The following is a 19270-nucleotide window of genomic DNA, read 5'->3' as shown; positions in this document are numbered from 1 at the left end:
TTTTACTCTTAAACACCAGTATATAGACATGATAAAAGCACCGTGTGAACCCAAAGGGAAAATATCACTTCTATTTGAGGGTGGTGGTTGTTTATTTTATTGCATTTATTATATTTATTACTACTATTATTCTAGTAGCATCTAGAGACCCCAATCAAGCACTGCAAGCCCCATGGTACTTGGCACTTTAAAAGATGCATATTGAAGAAGGAGTTCCTGCCCCAAAGAAACTAAGATCCTGATTGTACAATTCACTATATATGAGCAATGTGAGTTACAAGATCAGGTTCTAAGTAGATCCCTGCCCTCCCATAAGTCAAGAACATCCAAAACTGGGAGTGACTTTTCTTTCTACTACCTATACCAGTGTTCTCAACCAGCGGTACATCAACTCATCTAGATATTTGCCTAGTTTGATAACAGGCTACATAAAAATCACTAGCAAAGTGAGTACAAACTAACATTTAATATAGACAATGACTTGGTTATAGTGCTCTATATGCTATACACTGAAATGTAAGTACAATATTTACATTCCAAGTGATTTATTTCATAATTATATGGTAAAATGAGAAAGTAAGCAATTTTTCAGTAATAGTGTACTGAGACACTTTTGTATTTTTATCTCTGATTTTGTAAGCAAGTATTTTTAAGTGAGGTGAAACTTGGGGGTATGCAAGACAAATCAGACTCCTGAAAGGGATATAGTAGTCTGGAAAGGTTGAGAGACACTGGCTTATACCTTGGTGTTTAACCACAGAAGAAAAAAATGTGGAACTGAATTGACAAGTTTTGAAAGTACAGTCAATTGTGATTCTTCAGGTAGATTGAGAAGACAATACACATTCTGAGAAACATATACTCTCTTGGCTCTGAAAGCTGGAGCCCTGTGGAAAGCTGTTGTCCATCATAACCAAACATTTAGTTTCCAAAGTTTATATAGAGAGTTTTGGCCCTGACCTCAGCCTAGTTTCTTTCCATTTACTTGGAAACCAAGTCAAAATCTCCAAAGGATGGGGACAATTGACAGGAATCTATGGCTCAATGTCTAGGTGAAAGCAGGTATCAAGCAGAGTGCCCCAGGGATTGGTCTTGGGGCCGGTTTTGTTCAACATCTTCATTAATGATCTGGATAAGGGGATGGATTGCACCCTCAGCAAGTTCACGGATGTCACTAAGCTGGGGGGAGAGGTAGATACACTGGAGGGCAGGAATAGGTCCAAAGTGATCAAGACAAATTGGAGGATTGGGCCAAAAGAAATGTGATGAGGTTCAACAAGGACAAGTGCAGAGTCCTGCACTTAGGATGGAAGAATCCCATGCACTGCTTCAGGCTGGGGACTGACTGGCTAAGTAGCAGTTCTGCAAAAAAGGACCTGAGGATTACAGTGGATGAGAAGCTGTATATTAGTCAACAGTGTGCCCTTGTTGCCAAGAAGGCCAATGGCATATTGGGCTGTACTAGCAGGAGCATTGGCGGCAGATAAAGGGAAGTTATTATTCTCCTCTATTGGGCACTAGTGAGGTCATATCTGGAGTATTGCGTCCAGTTTTGGGCCCCCCTCTACAGAAAGGATGTGGACAAATTGGAGAGAGCCCAGTGGAGGGCAACAAAAATGATTAGGGGGCTTGGGCACATGACTTATGACTAGAGGCTGAGGGAACTGGGCTTATTTAGTCTGCAGAAGAGAAGAGTGAGAGGAGATTTGATAGCAGCCTTCAACTACCTGAAGGGGGGTTCCAAAGAGGATGGAGCTAGGCTGTTCTTACTGGTGGCAGATGACAGAACAAGGAGCAATGGTCTCAAGTTTCAGTGGGGGAGGTCTAGATTGGATATTAGGAAAAACCATTTCACTAGGAGGGTGGTGAAGCACTGAAATGGGTTACCTAGGGAGGTGATGGAATCTCCATCCATAGAGGTTTTTAAGGCCTGGCTTGACAAAGCCCTGGCTGGAATGATTTAGTTGGGGTTGGTCCTGCTTTGAGCAGGGGATTGGACTAGATGACCTCCTGAGGTCTCTTCCAACCCTAATCTTCTATGCTTCTATACTAGAGAGAGAAGGTGGATGAGGTAATATCTTTGGTTGGAGCAACTTCTGTTGGTGGGAGAGATGAGCTTTTGAGCTTATACACAGCTCTTTTTCAAGAATCTGTTATTCTATATGGTACCTTAAGTATCCTTCCCCCCCCGCCCCCTTTTAAGTATTGACAGCATAGGTTTACACTCCTGGAGACTGACTAGGTGTAACAACACTTAAAGCCAGTGGGTCTAAAGAGAAATAGTCAAATAAAGATTATAGGACTCTTCTTCCAGATTAGGCACAAACCTAGAAGCCATGTCAAGAGAGAAATGCTGAAGTGAAGAGCTCCACTGCCATGGAGCTGAAGTAAGTGCCAATATTTTTTTTAATGCCCTCAAGTTGAAGCTGCCACTGGGAGAGGGGAAAGGTGGTCCCCAATGTACCAAAAACAACGCACAAGACTGTCCAAGGCAGACATATTGCTGCTGGTGGAGTTTCAACAGTTCAATCTTTTGGGGAGGCTGCTATCAGCTCTACAACTCAGTCATGGTTCAGCAGGAAATTGGCCTGGAAGAAACTGAAACTTTTGTAAACTGAACAACAGCTTGGAACTATGCTACTTTGGTTTTCTTTTGAAGTTTAAGAAAAAACAAGAAAAGGCCAAGAATTATAAGCCAACTACTTTAAATCAAGCCTTAACATGACCTAAAACAGGGAACAGGTACCCAGACCAAGGGATAAGGAGTTTGAGACTTCAGAACCCTTCATACACAGGGGTCAGAGAGCACCGCAGTGGTGTCAGTGCTTCAGTTTCTGCTATGCTTAAGACTCTTTGTTTCCATGAAGAGCATGAGTTTGGCCCCAGCTCCATCTCTTTCCAGTGGTTTCTGCAGTGCTGCCAGTTCTCACATTTTCATCACAAGTCTTGTGATAATTGCTGTTTTTCTTCAAGCCCCAGTTCCTAGAGTCATGTGATTACAAGACACTCAGCTTTCATTGAGAACAGTAAGTTTCTAGCTGCAAAGAAGACCTTGAAACATGTACCTTAAAAGTCCATAAACAGAAGGCGTATTAAAAAGAACCCCAGAAGTAGTAATTTTAAAATCACATGATCTTTAAGCCAATCTCATGATTTTGGAGGCCTAACTCGTGATTTTTTCCGACTTGGCATTGGCAATACTAGTTATGACTTTTAGTGCTGAGAATTCATATATACCCAAGAGCGTTTCTCTACGGTCAGTCCACTCAAAATAGAAGTGTGTTTTCTTTGGTTCTTATAGGATTGTAGCTTGTACCTTGCACATTAGAATCCACAGATTTCAGACTAATGAACAGCCTTCAAGAGTGTATGCTCTGTGTTCAGAGAGTCCAAAAGCATATTGAAAACCTGTTATAAGGTCTGCCCCAATACAGAAATCACTTAGCAAAGTACAGTTCTTTCATGGCACGCCAGTGGGGCAAATGCCCTTCACAACCTATTAGAGCTAGTCAAATATCACCAGGCAACATACTGCACATTATAATGCACACATCACTTTAAATTAAACCTTCAACATCTGTTTCATCCTCCAATTACAAATCCAGAAAAAAATTCATACTTGCATCATAAAAACAAAAGACATGATAAAAATGCGTGTGTATGAGCTTAGTCACTGCAGTGTCGCATCTGTTATGGGTTTCTAATGTTTCACATCCAAGCCAGGGGAAAAGTTTTCTTTTGCTGACACAGGAAATGATCCCCCTCTGAATTGTTTCACGGCAACCAGGAATTCACCAGAAAAGAATCTCTGTACACTGTACAGTAGTGTAGCATAGTCAATTTTCATTATAAGGAGTTGAATACAAACCACAGGCATAACAGAAAATAATGGAACGTAAAAATAGCACCAAATTCAAAAACGTGTAAAATAATAATATTACAGCAACACTGAGGTTCAGAGCTCAAAACACACAACAGTTAGGAAATGCAGACTTAAAAGTTGAACCTTAGCTCTGTCAATTATATACATGACCTACAATGTGGACATCTGATAGATTATCTGACAAATAAATAGCATATATTACACGTGGACCATATATGAAATCGAGAGAGTCTTCATGCTTCGGCTTGATTTTTAAGTCTCTGTAAGATCTATTTTTTAAAAGGTCACATTTGAAGAAACACTAGTTTTAAAGTTCTCAGCTATGAATATTAACAACAATGAAAGTTTAAAATCAGATGAACCCACAAGACCTGATGTGAATAGAGTTGCACTGGTGTAAAATAGGTGTAAGTCAGAAGAGAATTAGTTCTAGGGACTTTGGAAACTTCAGGCTGACTACTACAAAGCCTATGCAATTTTTACGAGGGTAGGAAGCTGTTTCAAAGTTTGAAGGGGGGAGGGAGGCAATAAAGGTTGTCTACAATTTGATTGAAAAAAATAAATAGACTGGTTAATACTACGTTTCTTCCTCACTGAGAAACTAAGATTTGGCTGTGAAATGGAATTAAAAGATACAATATAATGTGTATCCTGTGCTTTAAAACATAACTGATTGCAGTGACAACAGCCTGTTCAGTTTACCTCTGCAAAACTGAGGTTCACAATCACTTTATAAACACTCCTCCCTTTTAATCTCTAATTTGGATGATTATTTTATTTTATTTTTTTTACAATTTTTTCTTGTTTGGGGAACTGAGCCATTCAAAATGGCCTGAATTTTATTTTTTTCTATTTATTTAACAGATTCCATGCTGCTGGGACTATCTGTATCTCCCTCCTAAGAAACAGCTCATATGTGAACTGGAGCTGATAGGGAGTGTTGTACTGGAAGATTAAACAGTTGACAGAATTTGACCCTGGGCTGATTCAGCTATGCAGATAGACCCAATTTTACAAAGCCACCCTGTCTCCCTAGGGAAGTTCAGTGTAACTATGAAAGTGTGGTTTGTAGGAACAAGCACAGGCAGTCAGGTGATCTCCAATTCTAATCCTGGCTCTGCCTCTGTGCAAATCACTACATCTTTCTGTGTCAGTTTCCCCCTCTCTAAAAGGAAGATAATACTTAGAGGCGTGTTTTGAGGATTAACTAGTTATTTCCTTTATATTGCTTTCAATATATAAAGTGTTATAAAAATGTGAAGTACAACCACTTCAGGAGGGACAGTGACAGCTGCATTACTTTGCTGCATAATCCTGTGCACCAGAATCTGTTGATCTGATCCTGGGTTGAAAATCAGGGCAGCTACTCCAGGCATTGCCTTGACGGACACCTCATTGGCCAGGAGGAAGGTGGAAAAACCTTTTTATGTCTGTTGTTGTGTGAACACTATTAGTCACAACCACATCTATTTACACTACAGTGTTTATCATTTAATAATATTTTGTCAAGTTGATTTGTCACAATGTCTTTTTACCACAAATATCTTGGCTTAAAATTGATTTGGCATCAAATATGGGTTGTACAACGTATTTTTGCAGAATAGTCACCTATGGCAATCTGATGGAGAACACATTCTTTTGACAAAAGGACTGTTTCACAGTTCACTCAGGTAAGTGATTTAGCGCTGCACTAGCTGAGCTATTAGGAAACACCTGCTCGCACAGCTTGTCTCCTACCTTAGAAAGGCTTCCTGAAGTCTGCAGAGGAGAGCCTTCACTCATTAACATACCTTCTCAGGTCATAGTTCTTGCCGAACTTGGGAATCACTTAACTGTCTATTGTCCAATTAACCAGTGCTTCCATTGCTGTTGCCCCCTTCCAACACCACGCCATTGCTTTTTCCAGTGGTGAGGGTGTTAGCCCAGGACTTGGGAGACCCAGGTTCAATTCCCTCCTCTGCCATAAACTTCTTGTGTGACCCTGTGCAAATCATTTAGCTTCTCTGTGCCTGAATTCCCATCTGTAAAATGGGAATGATAATAATACTTCCCTACCTCACAGGTGTGTTGTGAATATAAATCCATCAATGCACAGATGTTACGGTGATGGCGGTCTTGTAAGTACCTACGGTAGATAGATTCCAGCCTGTTTTCTATTTGTAAAGTATAAGTATAAGCCACATGCTTGTAGTGTGTATTTAGTAGGGTAAATAAGTGAAGAAACCAGTGAAGATAAATCATTTTATTTGTTTCATTTTGGAGTACTTTGTGTGCCTGCAGGCTTCCTGGAACCAGGGTGATGACTCTGCTAAATGGGCCAGAATCCTCCAGAAATTGGGATGGTCGGTACTAGGCATGCTCATTAGCTGTTTGAAACTACTTAGGTAATTTCCATTGTGGGCAAGCAGCCAGTCAGGAAACACCCGAGCCACTGTCTCAGAGAAAAATCAATGGGAAATCAGGGGGATGGGGAGGAGTGTATAAATAAAAGGAGTGGGAGCCAGACTGAAGAACTCAGCAGTGGAACAGACTGCAGGTCGCCTTGTCCCACTAGAGAAGGAGGGGTGCACTAAAATTTGCTGCAAACTGATGCTGCAAAGATTCCAGGGGAGTTTGAATGGGACTGTGGAACTAACATTTGTTTCCCAACTTTAAGGGGCTGGCTTGCCCTTACAGAGGGTTTGGAAACCATTCCACAGAGACTGAGGCTATGTCCACATTACAGCTTATATCGGCATAACTAATGCCTCTCAGGGGTGTGAATAAAACACCTCCCTGTGTGACACAAGTTACATGGACATAAGCACTGGTGTGGACAGTGCTATGTGGGTGAGAGAGCGTCTCCCGCCAACATAGCTACTGCCGCTTGTGGGGACTGGAATAGTTAAGCTGATGGGAGAGCTCTCTCCTCTTGGCTTAGAGCGGCTACGTCAGAGAGCTTACAGTGGTGCTGCTGCATCAGTGCAGCTGAGCTGCTGGAAACTCTAGTGTAGCCGTGCCCTCACGAGAAGGGTAAATCATCCCAGAGAAAAGGCCTAGGGAAGTGTATGCATGTGTATGTGGATAATTGTATTTGCATTTGAACTCATGGTAGTAACTTGCGGGAAAACCCCCAAGGGTTATCTTTAAAAAGTCGTTGTTGACAATATTCACCATTGTTTCATGGGTTATAAGTAAACTGTTACGCAGTTAGAGAGAGAGATTTAGTAAATATTTTTCTTTAGAGGTTTGCTGTCGCTTTTGTTCTCTGAGAGTTCACTCTGTGGAATATAAATATCTGTGTGTATGTGTATATCCGGGAAAGGCTAAACTTTGGTCTGTACCCCAGCAGAGAAGTAAGCTGAGGTACGGGACAGAGGAAAGTTAACAAAGTCTTGTGTGTGAATATTTAAATATAAATTGGTGTACACAAAAGTAAAATTACATCTTGCAATTCTGGAGAAAGAACAGCTTTTAAAAGTCTCACTATTAGCCATGGTGGAAACAGAGGCCTGGAACCACTGGGACACAGCCTTTTAGGGCAGAAATGTCTGTGAGATGTTTCCAAGGGAGCAATGCTACTTCAGGTTTGGTTCTACCACAGATCATTCAAGGAGATTAATAAATAAGGGGAAAGAGGTTTTAAACACTGACACGCTGCTATGTGCTAGAGAAACAAAGCTGCTTCTTTCTATGATTAAATCCAGAGCCATTAACAATAGCTAACAAAAGCAGGTATCAGTTAATATCCCTGCTGTATAACAACACATCATCCGGAAGCAAGAGGTGCAGAATACTGTGGTGGGCCTACAAGGCACTGCTTTTGATCACAACATAAAAATTAAGCGTTTGAGTAGCAACAGCCTTAGGGGTTGAAGCAAACGAAAAGGAGAAAGATTTTGATAAAATCCCTTTCTCCTATTCATTGATTATGAGCATGTCAACATTGTTTCAATCCAGTTTACAAATTCACTCCCCAGGCTCATTTTAAGTAAAACCACACGTATGAACTTTATCCATTCTTCTTTTCCTACAGCAAGCTCTGTGATGAACATTGGGATTATCTGATTGATTTCAAAAATCAATTTTATTAATTGCTCTGAGAATGTTATCATGTATCGTCTTGGAAGAGATTAATCCAGTTTGGTTATAATGGATTAATAGACTGATTACTTTTCAAATCTCTTAGCACCTATTTTCACTAGGGTTTTTAAGAAGTCTGTGTTTACAATATGTTGAGCTGAGAAAGAGACAAAACCTCCAGTCTTTGTTGTTTGGAAGAGAAGGGAAACTGTGGTTCTGTGAGCTAAAGATGTAAATGTGCTATACCTCTATAATAAGATTCCAGGATTGTCACTGTGTCTGGGTCAGTCTGAAACCTAGAATGTCTGAGCCAGTGGGAAGTGATGGAAACAGCTACAAGCATGGTTGAGAGTTCTTTCATTTAGAATATCACCAGGTTCAATCATCACTGGGACACAAGGTCTGTTACCATTCAATTTTTAAGTTCTTAGCTCTTTTCATTTTATGAATTACACCCATGCAAGAGCACAACATATATCTATGCCATGCCAAGAGTCCTACACCACTGTGAGAACTCCAACCAATCACCACCCTTACTCTGCAACTAATTTGTATGCAACAGTTTTATCGGGTGTATGAGTGAGATTGATCAGATCAATGAAATTGATTACTTGGCCCAACCGCCACAGTTACCACCCACACAACAACCCAACCAGCATATACTTAACCCAAATACCCACAGTCACCACTGTGAAGGAACTGCTGAGGCTGGTGATGTCACTAGCAGTGACATCGCCAGAGGGGGTGGAGCCACTAGGGATGATCCAACTGACAGTTGGAGAATGGATCTCAAGAAAGGGAGATCTGGGCCTGGGGCGGGGCCATCATAGGGCATCAGATGGAAGGCCTGGCTAGACTGGCCTGGAGAGCAGGGCTAACTGAACAAGGGTTAGGAGAGCTCTGAGGAGGGAACCAGAAGAGTCTGAAGGGAGCTCAGCTTGGCATCCCAACCCCCAGCAGCTCCCCACAGAGGGAGATTTGGTGGGCTTTGGTGGGGAGAGATTCCTCAGTGGAAGAGAGGGACTCCAAAAGCCATCCCAGTAACCCAGCAGCAAGGGTTGTGCTGAGAAGTGACATTGGACACAGACAGTTATCCCCAGAGATCCCCAGAGTTATGCTAGGTAGCCCTGAAAAGACTTTTGGGAAACTGGCAGATTAATACATCTCTGCTATTATTTTGGATTTACCAGCTGTTGACTCACCTGCTAATGTATTTTACCTCCTTTAACCCCTCAATAACTCTCATTTCTGTTTCTTAGCTAATAAATCTTTAGTTAGTTTACTAGAGAACTGTCTGCCAGCATTGTCTTTGATGTGAGATCCTGAATACCAATTGATTTGGGTAAGTGACTGAACCTTTGGGATTGGGAGTAACCTGATTTGATGTGATTTTTGGTTTATGTGACCATTATCACTAAATTCATCTTGTCTGGGTGGCAAGATAGGGTGGAGTGCCCAAGGGGACTGTCTGTGACTCCATGGTAAGACCGGTATAGTGATCCAGGAGTGAACATTTATTACTGACTTGGTGACATCTAAATATAGAGTACACCCCCTGTTTGGGGTCTCTGCCCTGCTTTCTGACAGTCTGACCTGAGATTGGCACTCACAGTTGTGAGCCACTCGAGACAGCGTGACACATCCTACACACAAATCAACACAACCATCCTCACAAAAACTCAACCAGCATACACAATAACTCAACGTCGCTCTGAAGCCTACAGTGTCTGTGTGAAGTGATGGAAACAGCTACAAGCACAGCTGAGAGCCCTTTTTGTTTAGAATATCACCAGGTTCAATCATCGCTGGGATTTGCTGTCTGTTACTGTCCAATTTTTAAGTGCTCAGACTTCTTTGGCTTTTCACACATGACTTGACAAATTACACTTGTGCAATAGAGATGTCTAGTAATGTGGGTGACAAAATATCAGCCAACCTGTTCTAGAAGAGAGCTGCCTGACCCTGGATTTCAGTTTCTCAGATGCTTCACAGAATTCCAGTCAGATTAATAATTTTTTCACCTTTTTCTCCCTCGATGACTTATTAGGAAACATTTAATCATGATTAGGACTAATATTTGGTAAGTAGATATCAAAGACTCTTTGCTTTATTCTCCTCTCCAAAACATGGAGGTGTCTCATGCAATATACAAAAATAAAAGGAGTACTTGTGGCACCTTAGAGACTAACAAATTTATTTGTTAGTCTCTAAGGTGCCACAAGTACTCCTTTTCTTTTGTGAATACAGACTAACACGGCTGCTACTCTGAAACCTATACAAAAATAATACACACTGTTCTATAAGGATTAGAGGGTGAAATCTTGACTCCACTGAAGTCAATGGCAAAACTCCTGTTGACTTCAGTGAGGCTGGGATTTCACCCCGTGGAATTAATTATAGTAGAGCCTCCGAGTTACGAATGCCTTGGGACTAGAGGTTTTTCGTAACTCTGAACAAAATGTTACGGTTGTTCTTTCAAAAGTTTACGACTGAACATTTACTTAATACAGCTTGCAAACTTTACTATGCAGAAGAAAAATGCTGTTTTCCCTTTATTTTTTTAGTAGTTTACTTTTAACACAGTAGTGAACTGTATTTGCTTTTTTTTTTTTGGTCTCTGCTGCTGCCTGATTGTGTACTTCCAGTTCCAAATGAGGTGGCTGACTGGTTAGTTCGTAACTCTGGTGTTCATAACTCTGTGGTTCTACTATACTCATGAATAATGACAGACAAAAGGAAATGAAGGTGTGGGAAATGAAAGAAATATGTTTTCAGAGATACAAAAAATGGCCTCTGAGCTGAACTGATCTAGGAAGGCCGTTCAGATGGCGGAAGCTGCAGAGGGGAAGGTTCTTGTTCCAACTGTGTAAAATTGTAGTAAGTGAAACAGGAGCAGCCAGTGGTATCCAACAGAAGGAGTGGGAAGCAGAGTTGAAAGGAACAAGATTCGGAAGGTAGCCTGAATCAAATCCATGCAGGGTTTCAAAAACCAATGAGGACAGTTTTCAAGCTAAATCAATGTTATTTCATTTCATATTTAGTGTACAAGTGTTCAACTTCTGCTTCCTAATCTGTTCTCCTGGGAATGGGATAGAGTGGCAGAAGGATCTTTCAACTTGTGCTTCACACATTTGATCATATCCAGGGTCCAATCTTCTAAAGTTTATGTGGGCTGGGCTATTTTTTTTCTAATTACAATGAAAACTAAATATATTACTGAAGACGTAGTGTGTGTGTATACTACTTAAATGTTGATGTAGGCTCCAAAATGACTAATTACATAAAGAAAACTGGAACAGTCTATTGCAATTATCTCTAGCATGTACCAGTTGCTTTCATTTCTGGACTTTGGTGTCCTGTGTTTCCCAGACAAAGTAGATTATCGCTAATTTAATAACATTATTTTCACCCTCAGTTCAGTGAAATAGTCATACCAAACTACAGTGTATAGTCTAAAGAAGAATTCAATTAAATCCATGGATTTTTCATTTTAAAAAAGGTTTATCTCTTAATTTAAAAGAAAAAAAACAATTCAAAAGATAGAATCCTATTTCTACTAATATAAATAATAGTTCATTTCAACTTTTATTATTCATTAGGGTTAAATACAATATTTTCCAGATTTTTTTCATTCAAAGATGCAAACCAAGTAGCGTTTTAATCCCAGGAATAAGTTGTTTGGGTTGTTTTTTTTCATTCTATCACAGGGAATCCCTTCTGCTATCAAATCTACATGAACAAGCCCTTGCATCTGTATGAAGTCCCATTGATGTTAAATGGATTCCGTGTTGGTGTTAAGGTCTACCTACATAAATCAGATTGCAAGACTGGGACTTTGGTTTGTGAATAAAATATTCCCATTTAATAACCAGCCTCTTTTCCTTGCACAATTTCATTAGTGATGTCACAAGCACTGATATGCAGCCTCACAGAATCAGGAATAATATCTAGGCTATAACAAAAATGGGTCCTACTTAGATTCAATAAAAGGAAAGGAAATAAGTGTCCAGCTTAAAATGTTCAGGGTTTTTTTTTCTTTAAATAATTTTTTTCCCTGTAAGAAGTTGGGAGTTCAGCGGATACATACAAAAGGGCATGTTTTAACATAAACACCTTGTCAATGGGACTGCTAAATATTTTAGAAATTTTCACCAAATTTGGTGAAGGCTCTTTGAAAGGGACATTAAAGTTAGCAAGGCTTTCCCTATCACAGGTAACAACGTGCAGTCTGTGTTTTCTCTATGCTACAGCACTATGTGCAGTACTACATCTGACACACGGGAAGCTGACAACCGGAAAAGGAATGTCACACAAATAATTTTTCTGGAAGAGAATAGCCTACACTAGCATTCCCTTCAAGTTGTGTCCCTGTCAAAAAGTGAAAAGAGAAGGTTCACTGAAGATTTTATTTTCATTTTGTGTTACTGTCATGGATGCTTTGCTGTTCCCTTATGATTTTAAGCATCTCTGAATCTCAAAAGAGATTAGGTCCCACCCTGTGTTGTTTTTCTCTGTTGGTGGCAACAGGTCACTATGCAGTAAGCAAGGGATTCTAGCAATAGCTGACAATGGTGCATAAAAAATCATTGTGGAGGCATAGGTGTTGGAGGTGCTGCTGCGCCCCCTGGCTTGAAGTGATTTCCATCCTATACGGGATTTACAGTTTGGTTCAATGGCTCTCAGCATCCCCACTATACAAATTGTTCCAGCCCCCCTGACTGGAGGTTGTTCATGAGTCTATATCCTGGTCTCTACAAAATGCTAACTCCATGTGAAGTGTCTAATAGTAAGATTCCTTTATAGGAGCTGACACTGACAACGCAAAGCATGCAGTAGTGAGTGTAGGACTATATACGCTTTCCTTATAGATCATCAAGTAATGCTCTATTAGCTACATTGATCGCTACATGCCAGAAATGTGTATGTGACTATTCCAGTTGGAATTTTAAATTGAAAATTGTTTGACAGATTAAATCAGGAGCTGAATCCATCCAAAAAGAAGAGAATTTCACAGATAACAAAACCTGACAATAGATTTACGTTCACCTATTGTGTATTAACTCTTTCTGAGGACTGATTGATGAAATTTGAATAATGGGGCTTATGGTGTCATATTTATGAGTACACTCAATTACTTCATCCTTGCATTTGTAAATAAAAGGACTGAAAAATAAAAAATAAACCACTTTGTTTTCCTGAACATTATCAGTGCCAACTCTAACACCAATTTATTTGCATGTAATTCCTACTGAGATTTTTCTAATCAGTGTCATGGTACCAATAATCTTTTCACAAAATTGAGGCTGGTGGCAAGGCCATTGATATCTATTGAAACTATTATTACCTTGTCCAATGGTTTTTAATACATTTTTATTCTCAGTGAGGGATCCAGAAGTGTATGCTGGGGCACAGGAATGGCATTTTTAACAGAAGGCAAAAGTAACATGGCTAAAGTTAAGTTTGACGAATCTTTGGGAACTGATAAGAAGGAAATTGTTGAAATGACTGAGCATTAAAACGTTCATGTTTGAATTGTCATTAATAACCCTCTTGCAAAATGTTTGAGTGGTTACCTCACTAGGTTGTTTCCTTGTTTTGTAGCTAATCATAGTATTGAATGTGTATTTCCGCATTCCTTTGGGGATCAGGCTTTCCTGCCAGTTTCACAATATCCTTCACTTGTTGCAATGTCTCTTTCCAGATGGTTAATTTTCAGATATATCTGGGGTATCATATTCAGTTTGACATAGTCCATTTCACCTAAACACAATATTAACATCCAGAGGAAATTTAATTTAACCCAAGAGAAAGAATGAAATAGGAGTTTTGGGGGAAATCCTAGCCTAATTGAAAGCAATGAGAGTTTGGGCATTGATTTTGATGGAGTCAGGATTTCATCCATGGTGTTTAGATTTCTGTTTAAAAATACATAATCAGTAAAAATTCAGACGAATGGGGTATGTCAGGATGGTTAAGCACTGGAATAAATTGCCTAGGAAGGCTGTGGAATCTCCATCATTGGAGATTTTTGAGAGCAGGTCAGACAAACACTTGTCAGGAATGGTCTAGATAATACTTAGTCCTGCCATGAATGCAGGTGGGGACTGGACTAGATGACCTCTCAAGGTCCCTTCCAGTTCTATGATTCTATATCTCAGGTTATTTTCACATGTAGGAAAACAACACTGCATTAGTTCATACTCAGATCAAGGTAGTCTTTACCACCATGAGGGCTATAAATTATTTTTCTGTGTAAGTGAAAGCTGGGATGCTTTAAAATCTATTTGATTAGACATATCAATTGTTTAAATGTTTTTGATCATGATGTGGATAGAAACATTCATCACTACAAGGGCAAATTAAATAATACCTGAAAAAGTAGCATTTTCAGATCTCAAAAATCAGGAAGCTATTTTCCAAGGGAATCTGAAGTATGGATAGCATCATCAAAAACTAAACCAAACATGTTTGGGGTTATTTCAAAATGGGTACTCCAGATTCAGTTGAAGTTTTTCAGAAAATTCATTCTGTACTCAAAGTATGTTCTGCAAATTTGGGGAGGACACAAATATGATTCATATGCAACAGATATATATAACCCCTGCTTTATGTGCAAATTTCAGTGCAAGCTTAACTATGGAGTCTCTGTTGCAAAACTGAGGGGCTCAGTTAGCTGAAATGGGCACTGATAACAGAAAGGCAATGTGTCTTGAATTGCAGTGGTGTTTAACAGGGGCAGGATTTCATTTATGTTTTGTTTTAGGCCCTTGACTACTATTTTTGTGCAAGACAGAACAGGTTGGGGAACAGATGGAAAAGCATGAAAGTAATCCTGAGCAAGAAAAATGAAACCGGCAGGGGGGTAAGCAATCTTGAAGTACTTTTCCTGTTCATTATCATTGTCAGATGAGCTTCTCAGATCTATGGTAGCTAATGTCAGCTGTCTATGTCAGTCGCAATACTCAGACATAGCTTCCAGCAGCTAAGCAGGACAAGGGAAAAACAGTATTAATTTCTAGTCTCTCATTGTTTCCTGGCCAGAACAGCAACTGCTGGCAAGACAGATGAATCCAGTGTTACACTTATTATAGTGGGTTTTTTTTAAATGTTTAATGAAATCCTTGCTAATAGGTTAAGCAGTTGCTCCCTCCAGTGAGTTAATAGAACTTTCTGAACCAACAGTCACATACTTGAAACAAATATAATCAAAAAAGTCTTTTTTTGTTGCAGCTTTCACAAGTGTCATGGCTTCTGAGATTTTCACATTACATTTTTAAAATGTATCTTTTTCTCAGTTTTGAAAGATTTTTGAATGCATGTGTGTGGTTAAAGAACCAGTTTCTCTTAAGGTGTTCAATCAGACCCAGGTCTACGTTAGAGGGTAATTTGAAGCGATTGCTGAGGCACACCATTAGGGGACCAGAACAGTGAGCCCCCAGTGAAAACTGTAATTCCTCTAGGGGTATTAAGGTTCACCCTGCTCTAAAAGTTAAAGAAATAAAGTCCTTTAGAAAGAATTAAATCAGGTTTACCAAGGCCACATCTACCACGTTCAGATCTATTCACTTGTTATCACAATTCTATTATTATTAAGCTCTGAAAATACAATTTGCTATTTGGAAGGCACACATTTCTGTACGACTTTACAATTAGAAGAAAGACAGAAGGAAGATGAGATGCACTGGGAACGCATACGAAGAAAAAGTTTGGTAGATTTTTGGAGGTAAAGGTTACTTCTTGCAGCATTTAAGTTACACTATTTGCACTGAGTTGGTATGTGAAGATTATTTGGGATATACAATCCCTGAAACATTGGACTTTAAAAAAAAACAAACACCACAACTCTATATTTTCATTGCTATTACCCCTTTTCACCATGACAACCCAAAAACTGCTGTGATTAAACAGTCTTCATCATAACATACTGTAGAAGTACAAATCGTAGTAGATAACTGTCATGTACAGTAGACCATATAGCGAACTTAACTTCTGTTTTTGAGTGAATCAGCTTTTGTGTGAATCAGCAAAGAAAAAGTATTTGTTATTCAGATGTTTATTTTTCCCTCCTAATGTATTAATTTTCTAAAAGACAGTAGAAGTGTTCTCTTAAAAATAAAATCAATGCACTTACTCATGAACTTCTGACCCTCATATCTAATGCTTTCTAAACTTTCTGATCTCCTTTGAGGGAATAGCTGTTTTCCTATTCGGAAGGATTCTGTTAAACAAGAAGCAAAAACCCTCAACAAACATGTATCAGTTACTATGGAAATATCTAATACCAACAAATAACACTGAGAGAGGTATAACTAATTTGGATTGACAAATAACTTATTGTAGGGTGACCAGACATCCCGTTTTTAAAGGGACAGTCCCATATTTAAGCTCTCCTGCATGTGTCCTGACTTTTTCTTAAAAACGGGCAAATTGTCCCATATTTTCTGTCCCTCCTCTCCCGCCCCCTCCCCTCCCCCCCCCCCAACATCAGTACTGGTGGGTCCTGCTGCTGGCTGGATCCCTGTCTCCATCCGTCTGCTCACCAGCAGTGAGTGGGGAGGTCCAGTGGCCGACAATGGGGGTGAGTGTGCAAACTGGTGGCAGGGCAAAGCTCTAGCATGCGGGGCCGGCCGCTCCCCCTGCTGGTCCACCAGCACAGCCACCGCTGCATGCCGGCTCTTGGCCAGCAGGGACCTGCTCCCCATCCCATTTCCGGCCAGGATTGGCTGCGAGCTGCAGTGGCTGGTGAATGCGAACAAGTGCCAGGCAGCAGCCAGTTACATGTCGCCTCTGCTGCCCACCCATCAGCTCTTTTTGTGCTCCCTCTCTCGCTGTCCTCTCCCTGCTTTGCCCCTTTGCTCTCCTGCCCAGCCCCACTGCTCCTGCACCTCCCCCCGCTCCCCCCCAGCGGAGCACGTCCTGCTCCCAGTGCTGTGTGGAAAACCAGCCCCTGGTCAGAGTGCTCAGCTCACCAACAGTCTGGCCAGCAGGCTCCTTCCTTCCCCCACTGTCTCGGGCTGGGTCGGCACCCTGGGAAAGCCCAAGACCCTCCGGCCCGGGGCGCTGGCCAGGAGGAGCCGAGTCCTGCACATACCAAAGCCCTGCACAGCGCTGGCATGGGGAAGCCTCATTGCCCCTCAGCTAAGCTCCAGAGGGGAGAGCGATTTCCAGCCTGTTCATGCCCCGACCCTGCAGGCTCCACAGCAGCCCCCCAGGCAGGGGATTAGCATCCTCTTCACCCACCCACCCCCCACCCTGGGTCCTGTCCCCGGGGAGCGTGGGGCTGCTCCGTCCCCTAGGCCCCCTGCCCTGCTGAGCCACCTCTCTGGCCCAGTTTGCTGAAGCCCCTGCAGTCAGGTTCCATGGGCCCCGATGCACAATGCATCCTTAGGGTTTAATCCATTCCTGCCCATGCTGTAGCCAGAGGACAGGAGGTGGCTGGTTTATGTCGGTGGCCAGCTGCAGCCTGGAGGTGTTAGCTGCCTTTCGACATTGTGCAGGCAGGAAGGGACAAGCTGCTTCCAGCCACAGAGGAGGTGGGTGGGGGGGAGAGCTGAGCTCTGCAAAGATACGGGCCAGGTCATCCCTTGTCCTGTCCCCATCCGCCCCCTTCCCTCCCCTGCATCTGGAAGCAGCTCCTGTCCCTTCCCTCCTGTACAGTGTCAATGGCTGCTGCTGGCCACATTCTGGTGTGAACCCTGGCCTAAATCTGGGGGGCGGGGATGTGACCTTGTGTGCCCCCCCACGTATTGCCTTGGGAAGGTGTGGCGCCAGTTACCAGGAGAGGCTGGTCCATCTTGGGGGCCCATCCAGGAATGGAGGGCAGAGAGCGCTGGGCAAGGAGGGTTGGGTTGGTCAATCACACCCCGCCCCCATGTGAGAGCGGTGTATGGGAGTGCATGTATCACCTCTTCCCATGTGAACCCTAAAGCCTTAAAGATAAGAAGGTAAATAACAAGAATGCAACTACGCAGTATTTCTTTTTAACAGGGGCTCAATTAACTTAGTGTTAATTTGAACGTTTGTACTGCATAGTTCTGATTGATTGCCATTGAACTCGCTTGAATACGAGTAATTTTACCAGGTGTCCCATCTTCAGCAATGGGAAATATGGTCACCCTACTTATTTGTAATTGGAAAGGATGGGCAGAATTTGTTTTACAAGATATTGGGACTGATTCTCAGCTGGTGAAAATCAGTGTGGCTCTATTGACTTCTCTATGAGATCTGGCCCATAGTTTAAAAAGCCTACTAATAGAGATTATGTACCAGATAATCAGTGCCACGAGAGGTCTGCTCAGAGCAGGCAAGAAAGCAGGTTAGGAGGGGAGAGAAGTTGTCTGTAAGGCTTGTTTGTTCTATCTTCATTTCCATGGCTGCCTTGGCATAATTTAGAGCAACCTCAAGTCTGGTCATTTATTCTGGCTTCTCTGAGGACACTTATACAAGCTAGTAATCAGAATGCACTACCCTCCTACTTCCAGAACACCCCCACCATTCTCCCTACACAAGAGGAAGCGTAGACTAGCATAGCCACAGCTAAGATCTGGCCGTATATGTTTGAGTTATTTTATAAGATAAATAAACTGGAGTTTGATGGTTCAAAAATTAAGACCATCCCTATTTAAACCATTAATCTGAGCCCAAAATTTGACTGAATGTCTCATTGTGAGTCTTTCTTACAATATGTTTATGAGCAAAAATTAATACTAGAAAAGATAGTTAAAAAAATTCAGTTGTGGCCAGTGGGACTAAAAAGTAGTAAGTACCATTTTACACCAGTCTGTGTTAACCAGGGCATCATAGTCCTTTGAGCCTACAGAGGGCTGATATCCACTCTGTTTCTAAGGATGGCTGGTAAAGAAGTGCCGCATACCTAATAGATGAGTCCTAGAAATGGTCCAAATACATTGTAATAAATATACTCATGCAAATTTATGGTAGGTTCCTGTTAGTAAATATTAACCCTTTTAATTCTCTTTTCCTCTTTGTATATTAAATTCATTCAATATTAACTATTCTCCCAAAATCTTTATGACATTAGCAAAGAGCATGTTTGAATAGTAAGGCTAGACTCTTGGTTTATAACCTGTGAGTGACCTATATTTAGGAATTTCATATGGTTGAGTACGGGACTGTATTTCATTATGGCTGGCACTTCCATGACTGTGGGAAAACAGATGTCCATGAAAGAGACCTCCCCAAACTACAGAAATATAAGCAGGAGTGGGTGATTGATGAATAATTGATATTGCAGATGTTTTCTGAAATGATAAAATGGGAAATCCATTAAATGATGTTTTTAACTCAGTGGCAACTGCCGGTTGT

At 41.2% G+C, this 19270-nt stretch overlaps 1 protein-coding gene and 1 long non-coding RNA gene across 3 annotated transcripts in view; one reads left to right on the top strand and one right to left on the bottom strand.

Moving 5' to 3' along the window:
• LOC141986436 (uncharacterized) overlaps positions 1-19270 on the top strand; it is a 49543-nt gene that overhangs the window by 19719 nt on the left and 10554 nt on the right. Inside the window, exons 2-4 of one of the 2 annotated variants that reach the window (XM_074950915.1) lie at positions 6164-6225; positions 11653-11783; positions 14709-14807. In XM_074950915.1, coding sequence (XP_074807016.1) covers positions 6183-6225; positions 11653-11783; positions 14709-14807 — 273 coding nt within the window. In that variant the 5' untranslated portion in view covers positions 6164-6182. The remainder of the gene's footprint in view (positions 1-6163; positions 6226-11652; positions 11784-14708; positions 14808-19270) is intronic. The other variant, XM_074950914.1, reaches the window with a different exon arrangement.
• The window catches only part of LOC141986439 (uncharacterized), a 36897-nt gene that overhangs the window by 7470 nt on the left and 10157 nt on the right, over positions 1-19270 (bottom strand). The window lies entirely within an intron of this gene.

Source organism: Natator depressus, chromosome 4, assembly GCF_965152275.1.
Source record: "Natator depressus isolate rNatDep1 chromosome 4, rNatDep2.hap1, whole genome shotgun sequence".
NCBI lineage: Eukaryota > Metazoa > Chordata > Testudines > Cheloniidae > Natator > Natator depressus.
Note: the sequence above shows the minus strand (reverse complement) of the source record. Positions and strands in the feature narration are given on the sequence as shown.